Genomic DNA, 21,412 nt, shown 5'->3' with positions numbered 1-21,412 from the left:
ACACATGCCACCAAGGAGCATTCATATAACTTATTCATAATTCAGATCACCCCTTGCTTCCCTCCACACCACCTCAGGGCTCAGGCATTATGCAGAAACCCTCCATCAGCAGTGCCAGGTCACAGTCAGGACACCTGTTAGTGTAAAACTTCAAACTCTTTGTGCTTCATGTGGCACATACGGCTAATTCAGTGACAGTGAATAATGTGATGCTGCCGTGTTGCCTCAGTGGCAGCAGTGATCAAAACCCAGCTGAATGAATGAATTAATGAATAAATTGTGTGGTCTGACATGTTCTCATTTCCTTCTCCCTCCCTTTCCTGACAGTGTTTGAGCTGATGCGTAAAGGGTGAGTAGAGAACATGTCTTTGTTTTTTTGAATAATGTAAGGCTTGTCCCCTCAGCGCCGCTACCTTCCACTCCTCATTTCTGCATCTCTCCATCCCTGCCTCGGTCTCTACAATGTTCTCCTTCATTACTCCAAGCTGACTGAGTGCGGGTGTTTGTTCCATCCCAGGCTTCAAAGGGACAGATAATGTTCTTAGGTTTTCACAGTTATTACCAGCGGCAGTCAGCCCTGTAAGCGTTTCAGGCCCTGATGCATGGGCTGCTCCTTCCTACACCGATAAAATATTTGCGATGATCTAATGATCTGAGACCTTTTGCTAGTGTAATTGAATGGAGGTGGGAGGGAGTAGCTGGTATCATTTCACACATTTGTGTATAGATAAGTTATATTGTCCTTTTAATGGGAAGATATGCTCTATTTGCTATTTGTTGGCTGTTTATAATGAGAGAGAGAGTTTGCTCTCTTATTGCCCCCAGGAGGAAGATGATAGACAGCTGAGCTGATTAATACAGCTGCTATTAATCTGTCTTCTGCTACTCATATAAATAATCACTTTTTTTTTCTTCTTTTATACATCGGATGCAACTAAAAGTGTTTCTGTTGCCACGCAACAACTGGTTCTACCACAGCCAACAGTGTTATTAGTATTAGTACTATGATAGCTTTTACTATTATATTTATTGCTACTGCAGTAGGATTTCAAGCATCAGCTGGTTCCAGTTTCTCAAATGTGAGGATTTGATTTTTTTTCATCATTGTAAATTGAATATGTTTTGGTTTTAGACTGTTGGTCGGACAAAACAAGCTGCACACGTACGTGACCTCAGGCTCTGGGGAATTGTTATGGGTATTTTTCATTTCTCATGCCATCCTATGAATAAAGGTTCAGCTAATTAAATGAAACAATGGTCACATTAAACCCCCATTTAACATGTAAAGGCAGCAGTAAATAAACAATCAATGAATAGTTAGGGCACTATATTATTATATTATTATGTTATTACTTATCTATAACTTATATATCTATAACTATCGATAAGAAATAGCTAGTGAATGGTTGATAACTCAGTGTGTCAAGCTGTAATTCTTAAGTAGATTTACATCATTTAAGATTTTAACTGTTATAACATGTAAAATTGTCTTTAGCTAATATACAAATATCTTATGTTATCATTTATTTAAAGATTAAATTATATCCATTCATACCAGGACATTAGAAACTAATGTAAATGTCATTCATTACTTTACTACAAACCATAAAATCATAGTGAGGAATTATGATTTTATAAACACTGAAGGAACCTGTTGTTTCTGTTTTCAGTTTTTTTCTGTCCTTGTTTAGTGAACTTCCAGTTAAAGTTTGCTTTCTTTATCACAGTCCTTCTCTACACACTCACACTGTCATTTTTATACAGTACAGTGTGTTCGTGACACATAAATGTTAAAAAAGCACTTTGTTTAATATTCCTTTGGTAGTTTCACTTTAACTGCATAGAAGAACTTTCAGTTAACAAATACATTAACACTTAAAAATGTCCTAATACCTGCTCCACTGTGGTGTTTTATAGTGTGATGAACCATTTATTCATTGTTTGCATACAGTATCAAGAGAGGGGCCCTCCTGGTCGCCAGTCTTATACACTGACCCTGTGCTAAGATCTAGTTTTACGACCTTAATTATTTTAATTAACATTGAGCTCAGTTGCTGTAAAGTTATTTCACCAAATTGCTTCAATTTTAAATTAACACACGGGAAACCTCGGGCAAGGCAGTAATATAACACAGATGAACTGTAAGGCTGCAACCACTGATTATTTTAATAATTAGTTGATTATTTAATATATAAAATGTCAGAGAATATTATTCCCTGAAGCCCAAGATCTTCAAATGTCTTGCTCTGTGTGAGCAGCTGTCAAAAACCTCAATATGTTGAGTTCACTGTCTGTGCGAGCTGTCAAACCTGAGAAGCTGCAACCAGTGAATTTTAGAAATGACAAACAATTTGTCAATTATCAGAAATGTTGCCAACTCAGTATCTGTCAATCGACCAACCATTTAAGCTTTATTGTGCTTGTTAGTCTCTGGGGGTCAATAGGGGCCAAACAACACATTTTTGCCCCAGGGCCCCTAGGAACTTTATATGGCCATGATCAAATGGCATGAATCCTTTTGTGTTCATATCTCTGTGGGTAAAGGTGGAGTTAGCTGGAGTTAATTCCCTTTTAAGGCAGGCTGAATATATATAATAATAATATTGATATTGATACGTAGTGAAAGGGGTTATAGCTTCTCTCTAAAAGTGATTTGATTAAGTGCTCTATTTACAGCCTGAGAGAGTCAAACTGAGACTCTTGCTGTTGCCTTTCTGATTCATACAAAGACGGTCTTGACTGTGAGACTGTGAGTATCAGTGCTGTTTGATCAGGACGTGTAATGTCTGTTTACATGTGTTTCCCATTTGAATGTCTTCACATTTGGAGTCAAATTCCAGTGCTAATGAAAAGACTGACACTCATAATCTGTGGATTTGTCTGCTTCACTGTCTGTTTGTCTGTGTCTTTTCTACGCCACCATGACTCTGCCTGTGTGGATTTGCAGTCCAGTGATGGAAGTGCCAGCGGACAATCCTTTGTCAGAGGAGCAGGCGAGGTTATACTTCAGAGACGTCATCCTGGGCATAGAGTACTGTAAGTATCTTATGAAAGCATTAGATTTTCTCTTTATGATAAACCTTATGATGTAAAAGCAGAAACATGTGGACTGCTGTGAGCTCTCTCGCTGCTCTGCTGATATGATAGTATTCTCCTGAAGGAACAAAGTGTTCCCCGCCCTGTTTCCATGCCCCTGGGGTCTGGCTGCAGTTGTGTGCTGTCCACCTCATCAGTATCGAGCCTCTGTTCAGATTGTTTTTTTCACCAGCTGTGTCCTCATTTGCTGCACTGGATCAATTTTACTTGGCTATAAGCCCAATCATTAGTGATCAATGCTGCCTCTTTCTGAGCTCTGGGGTCCAGAGACTCATCACACACTTTCAGTATTTCCACTTTTTTTTTTTTTTTTTTTTTTGGAGTGGTTACACCTCATACACCTCAGGAGTCGTAGGTCACATTTGAGGATCAGTTACATTTCCCGCTCAAAGGCAAATCAGCAGGGCGGAGGAACCATGTCCCTCTGGCGGAAAAGCAACTTTCTCATCACTTTACTTTTTATTGCCGACCCTCATAAAAATTATAACCGTGGACTGTGTAGGAGTATGAGGAGTATATTCATATAAATAGAGTAATAACTGATGACTACGAACTATGCAACCAGCATGTGTTCAATATTAAATGAATAAAAAACAAATTATGAAACAAATAATCATATGAATTAATTCTGTGAAATATAGAAATGAACCAACAATTTACTGCATAATTGAAGAAATTATTAAAACTCAAATCATTGTGACGAAATTTCGTCTTTCATTTCCGTAATAACAGATTTTAATTTGATACTACTTTATTTCATTATAGACCTTTTGGTATCACTTCACAATAAGACGACCCTTTTAAAGGACTTGGTTTATGATAAGGTTATTCACTTGGTTGTTAACACTTTATAAATCAAAAATAAAGAATTATAAACAAGTTATAACAGTTCTCATACATCGATGCAGCCTCACTAATTGGCATGATTAAGGTAATGCTTGCTTCTCATTAATCTTACTAATTTATTAATGAGTTACTATTATTTATAAGTGGTAAAAGGAGCCTTATAGTAACTCATTAATAATTGGTGATGTTTCACACTTTACAATAGGGCTCCTTTTACCAGTTATAAATACTAAAATACTCAGTGATTAATCATTAAGATTAATAAGTATCAAGCATTAAATTAACCTTGCCAAATAGTGAGCCTGCATCAACATACGAAAACTGTTCTAACTGTTATTGTTTGTGATTGTTTATTTCTGATTTATGAAGTGTTAACTGCCGAATTAATAAGCTGAGTGGTACTGACCGTTTTTCAAAAAGTCTGGTTTGCTATTGTTTACAGAATATTATTGAAATTCTTGTGTGACAGAGACAGACTCTCTCTGAGGAGCAGCGCTCGGTTCAAACTTCAGGGGGCTGAAAGGCTGAAAGGTCATGACTGCTGTCATGAAAAGTGACATTATGAAATAAAAATAAACTCCTGTAATTCTTATAATGAAAATAGGAATGATAAATTAGCATCTTGAGTTGTTTTAATTATATTATAGTTAAAACTACTTTTTCATTCATTTGATATAGAACATTTAGAGGCTTCCATAACAAACCACAGAGGTCAGTGTATGATTGTCTCTTGATGGACTCCAGTGTAGTGAAAGTGAAATAGCTTTTCCTTTTTAAAACCTGAATTATCCTGAATTCTAAACCTCAGTGGTCATTCTTTAGGTCACTGATGTTGTGTGTTTTAATTTGAGCATTATCAGAGCTAACAATGTTTAATTGCCAAGGCCTTTAATAAGTAAAGTACTTCATGGTTTTAATAAGACCTCTTCAGACGAGAAGGCAGCACTTATCCAATCAGTGAGGCGTCGAGGGCTTAGCTCCAGACGGCTGCTGAGTGTTAAGGCATAGACATGCACTTAACTTTCGGTTTCAGATGACCTGAAGTTGCTTCACATCATTCTGACACTGCAGCAATCAGACAGAGGTCAAACAATCATTTCTTAACTATATGTTATTTTTTTTTAAATTACAGATCCCTGTGTCTCACTTATACTGTACATCAGAATGACAACTGACATGCACCTTTATTAGACACATGGTTCATTTTAATATGATATGAATGGAAGTAAATGTTTCAGTAGTGTGTGTATTATATGATAAACATGTGCTCAGCTGCAGTGGTATAGTGGAAGTACATTTACCTGAGTATTTCCATTTATTGCTTCTTTGTATTTACACTCCTTCACTGCATTTCAGAGGGAAATATTGTACTTGTACTTCACTACATTTATCTGACAGCTGGAGTTACTGGTTACAAACCACGTGATGAGCTGAACAGTTGTCAACCTGTTTGGCTTTTGACACCCTCTGTCTGGTCGGAGTCATGTCCACTAAACTTCTCACATGGCATCAGATTAAAGTTAAAAAATCCACAAAAAAAAGCAAATAATAATAATAACTAAACAACTGAACTATGTATAAACTAGTTTAAACTTGCTCCGCCCCGACCATCTACATCAGTAAAATGCTCCTGAGACGTTAATCCATCTGTGTTAACAATCTGATAATTATGAAGGACAAAAAATAACTAAATAATTAAATAAGTGCATAAATAAATAATCAAATACCTCATGTGCTGCTATTTTATCTTAATATTTTTCACATTTTACAGTTTGTCTTTCTTGTACTGTCTCGTACTTTGCTGCTGTGACACTGCACACGTCCTAATGAAGGAATATCTTCTTTTAAATATGTTTTGGTAATGAAAAATGTGTTTTTATATATATTTACGTTTCTTAATTTAATCATGTGAGTCTGTATTTATTTATTTATTTATTTATTTATTCATTCATTCATACTGTGAATACATGTCATTTTTTTGTCTGTCATACTAGCACCATCTTGCTCCATGACACGGTGTTTCAATAAGAAATACAGACATGGGGCGTCGAGTAGCTCAGTTGGATGAGCATCCGCTCCATGTGTAGAGGCTACAGTCCTCGCTGCAGTCGGCCCCGGTTCGAGTCCCGCATCGGACAGCCCTTAGCTGCATGTCACTCCCCCTATCTCTGCCTCCCCATTTCCTGTCTCTCTACTGCACTGTCAATAAAGGCACAAAAAGCCTGAAAAAATAAATAAATTAAAAAAAAAAAGAAATACAGACATGTAGATAGAGAAATAGAGATATCAAACTCTACTCTGCAGCAGAGCGCCATAAAAATTTACGGAGTTCATTCAAACTTCCCCCTGAGAATAAACCTTTTAGATACTGCTTGAGTTTGTTTTGTTTTTTTTAGCCGCACTGCTCACCACAGTCCAAGAATAACAAAATCATCAGGATGTTGTTTGTTTGGTTTTTATTATAGTAGCTCTTAAAAAATCAGACTAACGACGCCCTCTTTGTCCTCAGTGCACTACCAGAAGATTGTCCACCGGGACATCAAGCCTTCTAACTTGTTACTTGGGGATGACGGCCATGTGAAGATAGCAGACTTTGGGGTCAGCAACCAGTTTGAGGGCAACGATGCTTTGCTGTCCAGCACAGCCGGCACTCCCGCCTTCATGGCACCAGAGACCTTGTCAGATCAGCGCAAGAGCTTCAGCGGAAAGGTGAGTTAACCTTACTTTCATATATGAATGCAAAGTGCTTCATCTGTGCTCGTGTGATGTGTGTGTGCGTGAGTTTTAACTGATGTGATTACAGCAGCTGCAGGTGCTGGCATAAGCCTTAACCACATGATTTGAAAATGAGAACCAATAAACCAAGATGAGATTTCAGACCTTTGCTGGCCCGCTAATCTGAGGAGCTAATTGCCATTGTCAGTCGTTTCCCCTTTGTGTTAGCTGGCATTAGTAACGAGGATGCTGCAGAAAACAAAGGCATTACCAGAGTAAAGAAATGGAACAAGGCTGTTAGTTTTACATATCTGTTATTGATTCGGCGATGATTCACATCATTATACAGAAGTGTTGCTGCTTTGAAGGTCGAGCAATGATCAGTCATGTTTGTCAAGGACAACCTGCCACTCTTCCATGATGCTGGAAGTGAATACCTCCTGCCTCCACACTAAATCCACATTATTTGAAAACCATGTTGTCGCAAAGCTTTAATTTTTTTATTGCAACTGAAAGAACTCATTGACGTAATTCCTCCATTTTCAGTTTTTCAGTATGAGTGATTTTTTTTTTTTTTTTTTTTTTTTTTTTTTTTGAGGCTTGTGAATCAAGCCTACCTGCTGATTTATGAACAAGTAACAACAAAGCCTCGATTCTCAACCCCCGACATCCTATTCATATCCAGCATGATTGGTACAGGTCGTGTTCCTTTCTGCGGTGGTAATCACCGAAGGCAGACTGATGGATGTGCTCCTGGAAGGAAGTTGCATGTCTATAAAAGAGGGGTCAGAATAGAATGTTTGATTGCAGACAAAATGCTATCAGGATGTAGGAGCACTTCAAGTGTCTCGGCCCACTGTTTCCCCGAGGCTCCGAGAAGTATATGCTGTGTTAACGGGCCGCTTTTTCTCTGATTAGTCCTGCTCTCTTCCTGATTTGGATTTGTTGTAGCCATGTTCCGAACAGCTCTGTGTCCATTATTCATCAACATTTGTGATTTGATTTGAAGTTTAAGTCATCAGTGAAATATTTAACATCTGACACTCAATCAGTTAATCCCTCAGTCCCAGTCGTACATCGGGCCATTAGGGCGTTAGTTAGTCATACAGAATAGCGGAGAGGAACTACAAGCCTGATGGATAGTCGTTCTGCCTCTGCTGATCATACACATCCATCTCTAAGGTGTCTGATGGTAGACGGCCCCAGAAAATAAGCTGAAAAATGTCTCATAAATCACAGTAGGCAGTCTATATTGATTTAGGTCTCAGTGTTTTTTTGTTTTTTTTTTACATGAGCAGGTGTTCGGATCGTTTCAGTGTGTTTCTAAAAGTATAGTTGTGCAGTCTGTTATGTCGTTATGTCGCATTTAACGTCACTACTGCCACTCTCTCACAGGCTCTGGACGTGTGGGCCATGGGAGTCACTCTCTACTGTTTCGTCTTTGGGAAGGCAAGTACGCACAGTTTCTGCCCCTCGGTCACATATCAGAATCTTTGCTCACGAAAGGTTAACGGTAAAGGCTAGGAAAATGTTCATTTCACAGACTCCGATGCTTGTAAACAGCACCGAGTGGCACTTTAGTAGGAACACTCTGTAGCATCGGTTTTGCTTTATGTGTCATACTGCAGAAGCTGCTGTTGTGTGTGTGTGTTTTTTTTTTCCTCTGTCGTCTTCAGGGATACAGATTTTCCCCGGCACAGTAGTAATTCAATGTTCCTTCCTTGTGTTTTTCCCTCGCTTTCTTCTGCTTCACCTGCAGTGCCCATTTATTGATGAGTACATATTGGCTTTGCACAACAAGATAAGGACCAAGCCTGTGGACTTCTCAGAAACGTGAGTCCATCTCTCTCCCTTCCCTTTATTAAAAGAGACAGCGGTGACGTTCCCGCCACCTCCTGTCCACAGCTGTAGTCACCGTCTTCGCCGATTGCCATCTTCTAATCTGCATCTCCGATCGCAAAACCATTTTGTTCTCCTCTCCGGTTACAAATTGCACCTACAAAAATGTGAATAGTTTTACGCAGCAGTCAGTCGGTGCCAGCACACAGTAAATGTCACCGGCGTGTGATCAAAACAAGCATTGAAAAAGAAAAAAGCAGGGGGCATCAGCAGCCTGGACACATACAAGCTGCTGTGCTTCCCCTATCTTCCTTCCCCCCGAAAGGTTAAAGAAAAACATGGAGGTCTTGTCGGGTGAATAATACAGACCAGAAAAGAGAGAACAAGAGATAAAAAAGCCAGGAAGAGGCTGGCTGTGGTGATAGACTGATGAAGTATAAACATAGCATGTGTGAAAGGCCTGTGAGTGGCAGTTGGAGTGTGTGTCAGTGTGGGGGGGGGTCATATCAGTAATGAAAGTGTCTTCCCCCGGCGGGCTCAAGAGACTCCGGCTGTGTGGAAAGCAGCTCATTCATTAAACACCACCCTCCGTCAGAACAGAATAGCACACCAACTAATGAAATCATCTCCACACTGCACATATCAATGACAGTTAGTGGCGCCTTCTTGTCAGCTCTGATGGAGTCATTACACTGAAGGTGTAGTGCAGTTAATGTTGCTACTGCCATTATGAGAATCTATCTATCTATCTATCTATCTATCTATCTATCTATCTATCTATCTATCTATCTATCTAGTAGCGTTAGCATAAACTTACCTAGCTAACCGTTTATTTGTTGCTTTTAGCTGCTTATTTTGACCGTTTATTGGTTAGCTAACTGTTTCATTTGTTAAGTAATTCAAGTTCCATGAAGTTATCTAGTTAACCACCTTTATCCATTACTTTTAGCTAATCGCTTGCTTGCTAACTCCCTCTCAATCACAACACATGTTAATGACTGACTGACTGACTGACAGACTTAATATGCTGAGGATATGCTTTTCTACTTTGTTTTGAATAAGTTGAGCTACTCCGCAGTCTTTCCACGCAGCAGGAGAAGTTAGCCCTTGGGGCTACAGCAGCCCTGGTTAGGACTCACTGCTATAATTTGTTTTAGAAGATTTTTTTTTTAAAAACTTAATTCACAGCGTCAACATTAAAAGTACCCATGGTGTAACACTGAAACATAAAAGAGGAAAGCTTATATAACATATGTCCACCAACCAGTCCAGTTGCAGGAGACACGGTCAATCTCCACTTCTGTTCCTGAGTTACAGAGTTGAATCATTTTTTCCTTAATAGACATTTGTGTTATATTTAATCATAATAATGCATGAATTCTTGAGTTATGGCCAAAAACGTTTTTTGTGTTGACCACCAAAATCGAATCAGTTCACCCTTGAGTCCTTTGTGCCAAATTCCCTCGAGGCGTTACTGAGATATCACATCCACAAGACTGGGAGGGACGGACGGACGGCAGCATCAACAAATTATTGTTTGTTTATTTTCCATAAATAAATCATATTCATTCAACTTAGTTTCACTCTCTGTATTTCCCCCCTGGTCCACTGATCCACACACACACACACACACACACACACACACACACACACACACACACACAGCCTCCCTCCCTCCAGTGGCCCAGTTCAGAAAGTTTGATCCAAGTCTGTATATATTGACCCTTGGGTCTAAACAGGACCATGAATGGCTTTGGTATACATTCTCTACTTTACATGGGCCTCAAATCTTGTTCTGTGTCATTATCATGTTGTTTCATGCAGACCAAACATCAGTGAAGAGCTGCGGACTCTGATCTTGCGGATGCTGGATAAGAACCCAGACACCAGGATCACCATCCCTGAGATCAAGGTAACGTAGAGAGAGAGCAAAGCAGCTGTGGAACGAGACCTTGGGGTCGGTCACTTATTGTTCAGGATGACAGGCAGCTGAGTTGAACACAGTCATTGCAAGAGGATTTCACCGTCGATGTTCACACACACGACAGGAATGCGCTTCTCTCTGCAGCGATTGGCTCGTCTGGCTCTGACCTCACTGTGATACATGGAGCAGGGTTCGTCATACATGCTGTGTTGCTCCAGGGCATGATGAAACCTGTTTGTCCGTGCGGAGGACTGGGGTAGAGGGGTAGGTGAGGTTCAGGAGCAGACGTGGACAGACGACATTCCCCACCGTGTTTCCATGACAGTCTGATCATGTCAGTGAGTGGTTTTCTCACCAGAGACTGTTTATACAACAAGACAAGATTAGGCTGTCAGACATCATACATGTCTTTTTTGCACAAACCACTGGCTACAGTGTAGGAGGGACAGCGAGACCGTTTGTCCCCCCTCTCTCAGGTTTTAAGCTAATAAGGTCAGTACTTAGTACTTTTAGAAATAAGCCCAGGGGACTGAACCTCACTGTGCTACAGTGCTATTTGTAAGTCGATAGGCATATTGGATGTAAAGTTTTAATAGGCACACAAACACACATGCAACAGTTCTCGCAGTGAAAAATATAATGCTCTGCATCAACAGGAGCCAGGATCCTCATTTTCAGTCAGCACCCACTTGTGTTTCATTTCTAATGTAAGAACACACATGAAGTGTTTCTCAGAAGAGCTCCGTGCACCATGGAAGGCCTATTGTAGACCACTGCACAAAAAAAAACACTGCTGACATTTTGATGTGAAGTACCCTGATGAGAAGAGGGAATGCATTTCTTACCATATTTTAGTCGTATAAAAAACAGTAGGAGGCTGAGACTGAAAGTTGTTAATCTCATTCTGGCTCCACTGACACCAACGCACAAGATCATCAGACTGATTGATGGTGAGACTCTGACCTCACTGTGATAAATAGAGCAGGGTTCATCAGACTTGCTGTGTTGCTCCAGGGCACGATGAAACCTGTCTGTCCCCGTGGAGGACCGGGCTGAAACTGAGTCAGCCAGTATTAGAGGGGTAAGGAGGTCCGGGAGCAGCCATGGACAGATGACATTCCCCACTCCCCGCCGTGTTTCCATGACACAGTCTGATCATGTGTCAGTGAGTGGTTTTTCTCACCAGAGACTCTGTTTGTGTTTATAGAACAAGAGATGTAGTAATTAGGCTGTGAGGGATCATGCATGAATTTGTGCACAAACACACAAACACATCTTTTTAGTTGACACAAGTTACGAGAAGAAACTCAGAAAACCCTTCAGTCAATAGAGATAATTACATTTACTGAAGATTTAATGTCACAAAAAGTCACGTTATTTTACAGTTTAATTAAATGCAACTTAAATGTAATTAATTCAAAGCAAAATCATGTTTTAGCCCTGAACTACACTGTGTCCTATATTATTGTCAAATGATTACAGCACACTTCAAGTCGAGTCACTGTATAAAAACGAACTTTAAGAGATTTGAAAGTTCAGGCAGGTAAATCTGTCCATTGCTTTTTCCTCAATGCGTATTGATGCTCACTGATTTGAAAGGTTTGCAGATCGTCTGCTGTCTTCCTGGATTGTGTGGATTTTTGATTGATTGGTTCTTCATTTGTGAAGAAGCAGCAGTGATGTTCATGATGTTCTGGATGTCAGAGCCTCCCAGGCAGCGTGCGAATGAATCTCTGCAGGCACTTTAAAGGATAAATCTAGAGATACTCAATGTCGTCAACGAATCCTATGACAAGACCAATGAAATGATCATATTCATAAATATATATGTGCGTCAGTGGATCCTTACACTGGGTGATATGTTCCTTCATTATGATAAACATAGACACTGTGGTTTGTCAGTCCCAGATAAACCATTACTCCACCCAGAGCACCTGATCCATGACAGAAAATAGTCCCCAACAAAAACAGTTTCCTCCTGTTTGAGTAACGTTTGGTAAAAACTACAGTGCCCAGCTGTTTTGAAAATGAAAGTATATACAGTACACCAGTGACCTGTTTTTATAAAAGTATGTCTGCAGTAGGAATGAGAGGGCTGGAGATGAAAGTCGGGAAGCACTGATTGACAGACGTACTTGTATTTGGTCTTTCCATTTGTTTTGATGGCAGTAAGAAAATATAGAATATCTGCAGCCTTCGAATTCAAATCACTGTGATCAATAATGAAGCAACTTGGATAAAAATCAACTGGGGCTGGTTCAGTTTGATGGAGCATTTGTCTCAAGCAGCTTTTACGTCGTTGCTTTTGGATTTTTGGAGCATAATGAAATGAATCGAAACACAGGGCGGCTGGGCTGCTAGAACATTCTCATTTATAAATCTAAACATGTCCTGCTTTAGAAAATGCTCGGTAGCGATGTAATGTCTGCATGCTGTGCAGTACGAAGGCTCCATCCTAATTCAAAAAGGCTGTCGCCCTTTGCAACAATTTAAAGATGAAACAATACAGAAATGTTCAGATGCAAACTAACTCCGGCTGATTGTTTTGAATATTTTGATTATTTTATGTTGTGTGTTGTGTGTGTGTGTGTGTGTGTGTGTGTGTGTGTGTGTGTGTGTGTGTGTGTGTGTGTGTGTGTGTGTGTGTGTGTGTGTGTTCAGATGGACCAGTGGGTGACCCAGGGCGGTACCGACCCCTTGCCTCTGGAGGAGGAGCACTGCTCTGTGGTGGAGGTGACCGAGGAGGACATCCAGAACTCAGTCAAGTTTGTCCCCAGCCTCTCTGCAGTGGTAAGACGCGCCGGGTGTCCCCTGTTCACCAAGCTCTTCATTCAGCAGCGCTCAGAGTAGCTGCTTCCTCTGTTCAAATCGAGGACAAGGTTGTGTCTTCTCTTTGTTGAGCACTGAAAGAAAAATCACCTTGATGCCCCAGTTTGCAGTTTGCAGCTGTAGTCCTGTACTCGTACCCGTTTGTTTTTTTTTTTAACATCTTGAAAATAAAAGGGGGGCAACAGGTAATCCTGATTTATTTTTCAGCTGCATCCACGCACTAACTTTATGAGTGATTCAAGAGGAGAGCAGGAGATAAAGGAGGAGTGTGTTGACGCTGCAGATGTTAATCACCGGATGAACATCCATCATGATACTGGAATTGATTCGGAGGCCGTTCTACAAGAGTTTTATGTAATGTGCAGAAGAACTTCAAATAGACAGGAATACTATTTGATTTTATTGTCTGATGTGGTTTTTTGATTGGTTACTGTAGCAGCTTGGTTTGGTCTTGCTGTTGTGTGTTGTGTATTGTTATTACTGTCTTTGTAGTTAGTTAGCCTGTTCTTATGATGATGATGCTGAATGAGGGAATCTGTTGCTTAATGTCGACTTTTACTGCACGTTTCTCTGGGATATTCAATAATAGTACATAATAGTATGTTGTAGTCTGTTATTTCGCTGCCGTTGTTGCTGCTGCGAAGGAACCACGTCCCTGAAAACAGGAAACCACATTCTGCGATGTGTGACTCCCGTAAATGTTATAATGTTACACCCGTGGAGATGTGCTCACACAGGCGAAGGCACGCACAGTGCAGCAGTGGAGCACGTTTGAAATTCTCACTACAGTCGATCCTTACCTTTTTAACAGTCAAGGGAGTGGGGGCGTAGTGTGTCATTGCAGTATCGAGACAGCTTACATATACTGTGTACGTACACACACACACACACACACACACACACATCAGTCTGCAGCTCGATCAATGGTTGCACACTGAAGCTCTAAACACACATCAAAGTGATCATCAAATCATTGATCATACAGATGTAAACACACTGTAGGTGTGAGCTGTCTTACCTTAGAACAAGTGTTTCCTCCACACCAGCTTCTGCCTTATTGATGGCAGAGCTAAGATCAAAGGTCGAGGTCAGTGTGACCTCACAAAACACTTTGTAGCCCCTACTCAAGACTTCACACAGAAATCATGACAAAATTTGACACAAATGGTTGATATTTTATACGACTCTGGATAAACAGAGATGTAATCTATAACTAGTCTGAGTGGAGGAGGCAGACAACCGCGAGGAGGTGATTGTAGTTTCTCATGCAGTTAATTGCACAAACACAACATGTTGATTTCCCCATGAGAGCACAGATCTTCTGTTTTGCTTCACCCCCTGCGCGCAAGTCTCACAATGACGTTGCTTGTAAATCCAGCTACTCTCCACGCGCACGACCACAAGCTCAAAACTGCTCACACCGGTAACCGTCCTGTGTTCTGTGACTGTTTCAGATCTTGGTAAAAGCCATGCTGAGGAAGCGCTCCTTCAGTAACCCCTTTGAATGTCCGAGCAGGAGGGAGGAGAGGTCCATGTCTGCGCCCGGCAGCCTGCTCATGTAAGCACACACACACACACACACACACACACACACTCGGTCCAGCAGCCAGATATGTCCACACCTCACTCACACACTTAATGGTTGCAAATCTTATCAGTGAAGGGAAAAGCAAAACTAAAACCACGCAGGCTCTTATTGCTGAGATTGCTTGAGATTGTAACACAGATTGATACTTCACACCTGTCTCCTCTTTCTGCTGTATCAGGTTAACTAGCACTCATTCCTGTGGCAGCAGCTGCTGCTTTGTGTTGCCATAGCACCATAATTCATTCTTTCATTGTATGCAGTGGAGCTTACAGCTTTTCTGAGTGTTTCTTTGTGTGTTGCTTCCAGCTTTGAAGGGCACAAAGATTTAGAGTGAGACAGAATGATACAGATCCACCAGTGCCTCGGGCTGACCTTGGATTTTCTGTTACATGGATTGGAAACAATTGTCCTATCCCATCATGCAGTTTTAACATAATACAGCCGAGGGCAGATTGGAGCATCTATAGCTGTTCCCTGCTGTCCTGCCGGCGTCCTTGGGACAGTAATCCGTGTTATGTGTCCAGCAGACTCTGTCATGAAGATGGACTACTGTAGTGCTGAATGTGGAACGGACTCTAATCTCCTATTGTGAGGGCGTCTTTTCGTCTTTTTGATGATTTCTTCTGTATGTAGGTCGAGGTTTCCTCCGTTACAGTCTGAGCAGTCAGAGCTGAAGCTGCTGTCTAAGGTAAAGGTGTTTTCAGAGGACATGTATGTTTGAGGCAACGCTGCCCCCTGCTGGAGGATGGGGGGGGGGGGACAAGACAAGTAGAATTTTTCTTTATCACAGGATGCAACTGGACATGATTTCATATTCATACTAATTATGCAGAGGTTTCAGAACATAAAATAATGGTAATGATTATTCATTTTAGTGATTAATGGAGCACTCCGCTGTCAGGGATCATAAAGAGACAATTTTACAAAAGAGTGATCCAAATCAAAACAGCAGATAGTAAGATATCCTGTTTTATAATCCCTAATACGGGTCAAGCTCCAAAAACATTCAGTCCTACATTTTTTAATAATAGCACCATTAGTTAGATTTTCCCTGCCTACCTCAAGTACCGATCATCCATTTGTAACGCACACTAACACACACACACACACACAAAAATGTTTTCAGACCTTGAAAAAGCTCCGTCAGAGTCTCAGAAGAGATTGTATGTTATATATCGGTGTGAAACAGAAAAACTGGTCAGTTCTTCATGTTAGAAACAGTAACTCAAGCGTTTAATCAGTTGTCAATGATCAGTGTTGACTGGCAATCTCAGCATTAACACTGAAATGTAGAAAATGACCTTCATGTTGTGGTGGGTGGGGTTAGCAGGGGGGAGGTCATCTCCACCGGCAACCTTGTTTTTGACCTCCTCAGGTGACCTTTGCCCTCTCACCTGTGACTTCTCCATCTTTTCTCCCACTGTGCTGCAGGGACTCGTGGCCCTTCCGGCCCTCTTTAAAACTTCACCCCTCCCTCAGGTAACACTCTCTCAGTACAGTGTGGCACGCCGTCTGTCAGCCGCTGCGCCCGCCATCATCTTAGACTCCTCAGCTCCTGCTTATCCCCATCATGAGGGGTGATCGGAACCCCCCCCCCCCCCCCCCCCCCCCCCCCCCCCCCCCCCCCCCCCCCCCCCCCCCGTCCCCCCTGCCCCTCCCATTCAATCTCAGAGCGTTTTGTCGTCTCCCTGCTGCTGTCATTTAGTTCTGTGTTTCATGGATAAAGCATTTTGTGTCTTTAACATTCATCATGTAGGAAACAGGGAAAAAGAACTTCTCTGAATGTGCTGCATTAGGAGAGAAGTCATAAGCTTTTAATAGCGTCATCATTCAGATCTCTGTCTTCACTGTGCGTATATGGTATTGATCTTTCTCTCTCTTATTTCTTCTCTCAGAAAGTGCAGCACAGGAGATGGACCCAGAGAGGGAGAGCTGGAGGACCTGCATGAAGACGAGCCCTCCTCTTGAGTCTCCCATCCGCAGAGCTTTGTCTTGGACTCCGTCCCTTTACGTCCCTTTGCTTGAACCACTGTGCACTCACCCCTTCGTCCTCCAAACCAGTGACTCACTACGGGCCTCTCCGTCTGTGCACCGAGGAAACACTCAAGGTTTTGAATCTGATACAGTGCTTGTGTTTGCAGTCAGACTTGTGCGCTTGCTTTCGTTTTTGCATCCAGTCTTTCCTTTCTCACCCTGAAAATTTCCTTGGTCACTGTGGAGTGTTCGATCTGCGGAGGTTGCTCGTTTAACCTGCTCAACCACTTACTGGCATGAGTGAAGCGAGGAGAGGAACTCTGCCAGTTCTCTGGATCGTTCACAGTTCACGTTATTGTTGCAGGAAAAGATGAGAACCTGTTCGTCGGCTTGTATTACACTGTAATGTGGAAAAAAAAGAGTCAAACTCTTTTGTTTTTTGTTTTTTGCATGGTGAATAGTTATGGCTCATCATCAGGCTGTCCACGGCCACCTGTCACAGTCAGAGGCTGATGAAGAGAAAAGAAACTCCTCTCTGACACTCATCACAGACTCCCGCATGTGAATGACACTGTATTGTCTCTTCAGCGAAGTACAGGGCTTTTGATTTCTGATCAGTGATCAGTCATTTTAATATTGTACATTGATGTCTTCAGTGCTCTCGTCTCGCAGCCCCATTGTACACGTGCCACCCATAGCTTTTATTTTGAAGCGAGGTTATAAAGGTTGAAGTCCTTCCTCCTTCCTGGTCGAGCTCCTCTGACAGGAGGGAGAGGAAGTCAGCCGTCTGAGGGCGATCACACAGAAAGGGCAGAGGCTTTTTTTTTTTTTTATGCTTCAACACATCTCGAAGTGACTCTCCTGCTGTGTGATGTGTAATTATTATTTTTTTGTTAGAAGTAATCTCACACTTCTTCTCCTCCTGTGTTCTGTGTTTGTTTGTCTGATGATTGTGGTTCTCTAACGCTGTCACTTTGCTTCCATATCGTACTGTTTCGGTCATTGTGACAGAAAATGGAGCATTTGAAAGTGAATGTTGTTTGATGGCGAGTGTGAACAGACTGAAAAAAGGACTGTAAACCGCTCAGATTGTCCACATTTCGGTCTATGCCACATTAGACGTTGTTAAGTAACATTCATGGATGCAGAGCTGATTTAAAGGCATAAATAATCTCATTGTCCAAGTTAAACATCAGTGATCATTCTTGCAGATGAAATTGAATCAAGTTGTGCAACGGCAAAGGGACTCTACACAAAATATTAGGATGGGAGAGGAGGTCAGAAAGGGGGGAGGGGTTACACGTGTTTTCTTTTTGTTGAGGGGAGGGTAGTCAGACTTTTTTGAGACTTTGACATTTTATTTTTAATAACCCAAAATTATATTTCAAGATTCATTTAAATCAATCCCAATTTTAAAAAAAAAAAAAAGAAAAAGAAAAAGATGAGTTCACACAGTGGGTCATACAGGTGTTCGTCATCATGTGCAAAGGACAATTTTTTTTTTTTTTCCAACAAAAACAAAGGAAAAAAAATGAAATGCCTAATATAAAATTAGCTGATTATCTTTGTGCTAAATTTAAAAATTGCTAATTCATATATATAAAGGTTGAAATTGACATTACATTATCCTTAATTCATTCATTATCATTCTTCATGCTTTGCCTTTTTTTTTAGTTATTAATTGTTGAACTAGTTGCACCAACCCAGTAGGGAACATATTTTTAGTTAAGGTTAGAGTCCAAATAAAATGTTAATGGTGCAGAAAGTCATGCAGTTTTAAAATGTAACCCCCTCCTCACCTGAGTCCTTTTTGCACAGTCCTCAATCAGTTCGCCTTGGCTGACGAGCCATGCAAAGTAATGTTGGGATTAAGGACGAATAAAAAAGAATGAATGAACATTTTGTAAGATATGAGTCCTTTGTCTGCCATTCAAAGTGGTTGGCTAACTTAAAAAAAAAAAAAAAAATCTGTGGGTTGTTTTGTTTCCGCCGACTCAACTCAATGAGAACATTTGTGCCTCCGCAGCAGCTCTGCCTCAGATAAAGGTTTATATAACTCCGGAGTCTTTCTCCTCCTGATCTGAATGAAGCGTGCTGGCGGGCAGAGCGCTCACATCGCTTGAACCGCAGTGAAAAGGAGCATTTTAATATCACGATTAGGCTCATGCTGCCAACAAACAACAAACAACAACAAACAACAAACAACAAACAACAACAACAACAACAACAACAACAGATCCCCATCCACTTCAGTGCCGTCTCAGTGAAGGACTCTGACTGAAGATGGATTGGTGGGAAAACATTTCACACGTTGCTACTGAGCCTCTGTGTTTAGGGCTGTACATGTTCACAGAGGCGGGGGCATCATTGCATCGAAATCATTTGTTATCACGCGGGAGAATGAAGATCTTTATATCTGTTTTTAATTGCATTATTCAGTCGGTAAAATAGATACGTGAAAATCTTTGTCTAACTGTCTAAAAATGTCTTAGTGTGCAGTTTAAAGTGAAGGGTTGTGGACATTAATGTGATGATGTGACGCTTGTGTTTGTTTTCTCTGTGATGAGGGTGATGTAAGGTGAAGTACACCTGTCTGTTTGCAGAGTAACCTTCAGTGAAGGGCTGATCGAACCAAAAAGTATGAAGTCTGAAACGTTGTGTTGTATTTTTATTTGCTTTGAAGGTGTAACACTCGTTCTTATAGGAATTCATTTTTACCCTAGGTGTCGCCAGCTTTACATGTGTGTGTCTGCACAGACGTTTTGTCAGTGACAGAGGTGCAATATTGTTGTCGTCTTAATCATCAGTGCATTATTGGCTCGTTCCCCTGCTGTCGGATGCACGCGGGCCAATCATCCTCGTGCGCGTGTTTTAGTTGTTGAAAGTTAAGCTCAAACATTACTTGTATTTAAATATTTGCACTTTTCCACTTACAGATACATATTGAAATTATTGTGATTACATGTAACACTACTGATACCTGCCAGCCATGACGCACTGTACAGTTTATGATCAAGAGAAAAACTGTGGTTCGCCTGTAAAAGACCACATTTACTGTGTATCGGTATGTTCTCACGATCTCCTGTGCTTTTTTGAGGCATTGCTCTTTGCTATCGATCTGCATGTCACAGCATTGCCGCGTGGTTTTTTGAGAATTTTTACTTATGAAACTCAAAATATGTTTCCATTTTTCCAGTAACTTATTCTCCTGTCTGTGTTAAAATGCTGTAACTGCAGCAACAGGATTGGTTTTGAACAGCTGTTTTCGTTGTGCATATCTATATGATGACAGAATTGTGTGTGTGTGTGTGTGTGTGTGTGTGTGTGTGTGTGTGTGTGTGTGTCTGACTGGGGCAGCGGAGCTCTGGGTTTTACTGCTGAAATGATGCATAAGGCTAAGACACTGTAAATCTCATCAGAGCACAGGAGCAGCTTGGACCCTCTTTTCATGCACCCAGCCAACTGGTTATTTAAAAGCTATTTCATATTAATTATTACCTCAGAGATGATGAATTACATTTTGGGGCGAATGGAGAACTGGTGCAGAATCCACCGCCATCTATAAAGCATTTTTATTTATTTATTTATTTTTTGTTTTTTCATTTGTAATTCCTGAACTTAGTCCAGCATTTGTCAATAGATCCATGTAGGCCACGCCCATTTCCACCTAGAGACAAAAGAATTTCATACATTTTTTTTTTGCCAGTCCTCACTAAATTTCAACGTAACATATCTGATTGAACCTGGGACACTTTTTACTTTTTTTGTTTGTTTTTTATAGGTTTACATCTTGAACACTTGAAGCAGTTGACTTCTGCGCACACCCTTTCAATCAGCTGATTGAGCCTGCTAAATTTCAAGCACATGATTAATTCATTTTAAATGGGTATAACTTAGTGGTCACATATATGATTCTTTTGAAACAGCACAGGTTATCCTTGTAGAGAATCCTAAAACTTACACATTTTGGCTGCTCTCCAAAACTCATAATTTTCCATCTCTGTTTGCTCTCAATGCAGAATACAGGTGTATAAAACATAGTGGATTTGGCAGAGGTTGCAGACTCAAAAATCTTTCCAGCTTTGTGCTTAGTTACAGCAGTGAAACACAGAAGAAACATTAATGGTTTCCAGTTGCAGCACAGGAAGTGAGTGACAGGACTAATTTGTCATGATTTCAGGTCATTATTATATCCAAAGGAGGAAATGGGAGCAGGACTGTGGGAAGGCGAGTCTGTAGATAATACGAAGTCAGGGACGATTGGAACCGCTGCTGTGTCTTCTGTGACTGTCCTGACGTGTGTGTTGAAGATGCCTGCTGTCTCTGTGTTTCTGGACGTCAGTCTCGTGCCGTCCTGTGCATTTCTCTGAATGTACTCACTCGCCTGCATAAGTCGCTCATATGAAAACAGACGCATGGCACGTCCCTATGGAATGCAGTTGTTACAATGTAAATATGTACCAATATATATAAAGAAGCTATTTTTTGCATGCTTTTTGTACACCTACACATAATCAGACAATAAAAAAAAAAAAAAATTTGAATCCTTTTTGATATTTTGTCTGTGTTCCTCTTTGCTCGCACTGTGAGACAAAAGAACA

The 21,412-nt window shown here is 40.9% G+C and overlaps 1 protein-coding gene across 1 annotated transcript in view; it reads left to right on the top strand.

The window, feature by feature from the left end:
• The window catches only part of camkk1 (calcium/calmodulin dependent protein kinase kinase 1), a 62,140-nt gene extending 44,534 nt beyond the window's left edge, over positions 1–17,606 (top strand). Inside the window, exons 8-17 of the mRNA XM_022745899.1 lie at positions 328–349; positions 2,948–3,036; positions 6,452–6,651; positions 8,053–8,106; positions 8,417–8,490; positions 10,321–10,408; positions 13,082–13,210; positions 14,704–14,807; positions 16,269–16,316; positions 16,733–17,606. Of these exons, the coding sequence (XP_022601620.1) occupies positions 328–349; positions 2,948–3,036; positions 6,452–6,651; positions 8,053–8,106; positions 8,417–8,490; positions 10,321–10,408; positions 13,082–13,210; positions 14,704–14,807; positions 16,269–16,316; positions 16,733–16,805 (881 nt within the window). The 3' untranslated portion in view covers positions 16,806–17,606. The remainder of the gene's footprint in view (positions 1–327; positions 350–2,947; positions 3,037–6,451; positions 6,652–8,052; positions 8,107–8,416; positions 8,491–10,320; positions 10,409–13,081; positions 13,211–14,703; positions 14,808–16,268; positions 16,317–16,732) is intronic.
• Positions 17,607–21,412: the final 3,806 nt, after the last annotated feature.

This window comes from Seriola dumerili, unplaced genomic scaffold, assembly GCF_002260705.1.
Source record: "Seriola dumerili isolate Sdu_G_001 unplaced genomic scaffold, Sdu_1.0 BDQW01000091.1, whole genome shotgun sequence".
Classification (NCBI taxonomy): Eukaryota; Metazoa; Chordata; class Actinopteri; order Carangiformes; family Carangidae; genus Seriola; species Seriola dumerili.
Note: the sequence above shows the minus strand (reverse complement) of the source record. Positions and strands in the feature narration are given on the sequence as shown.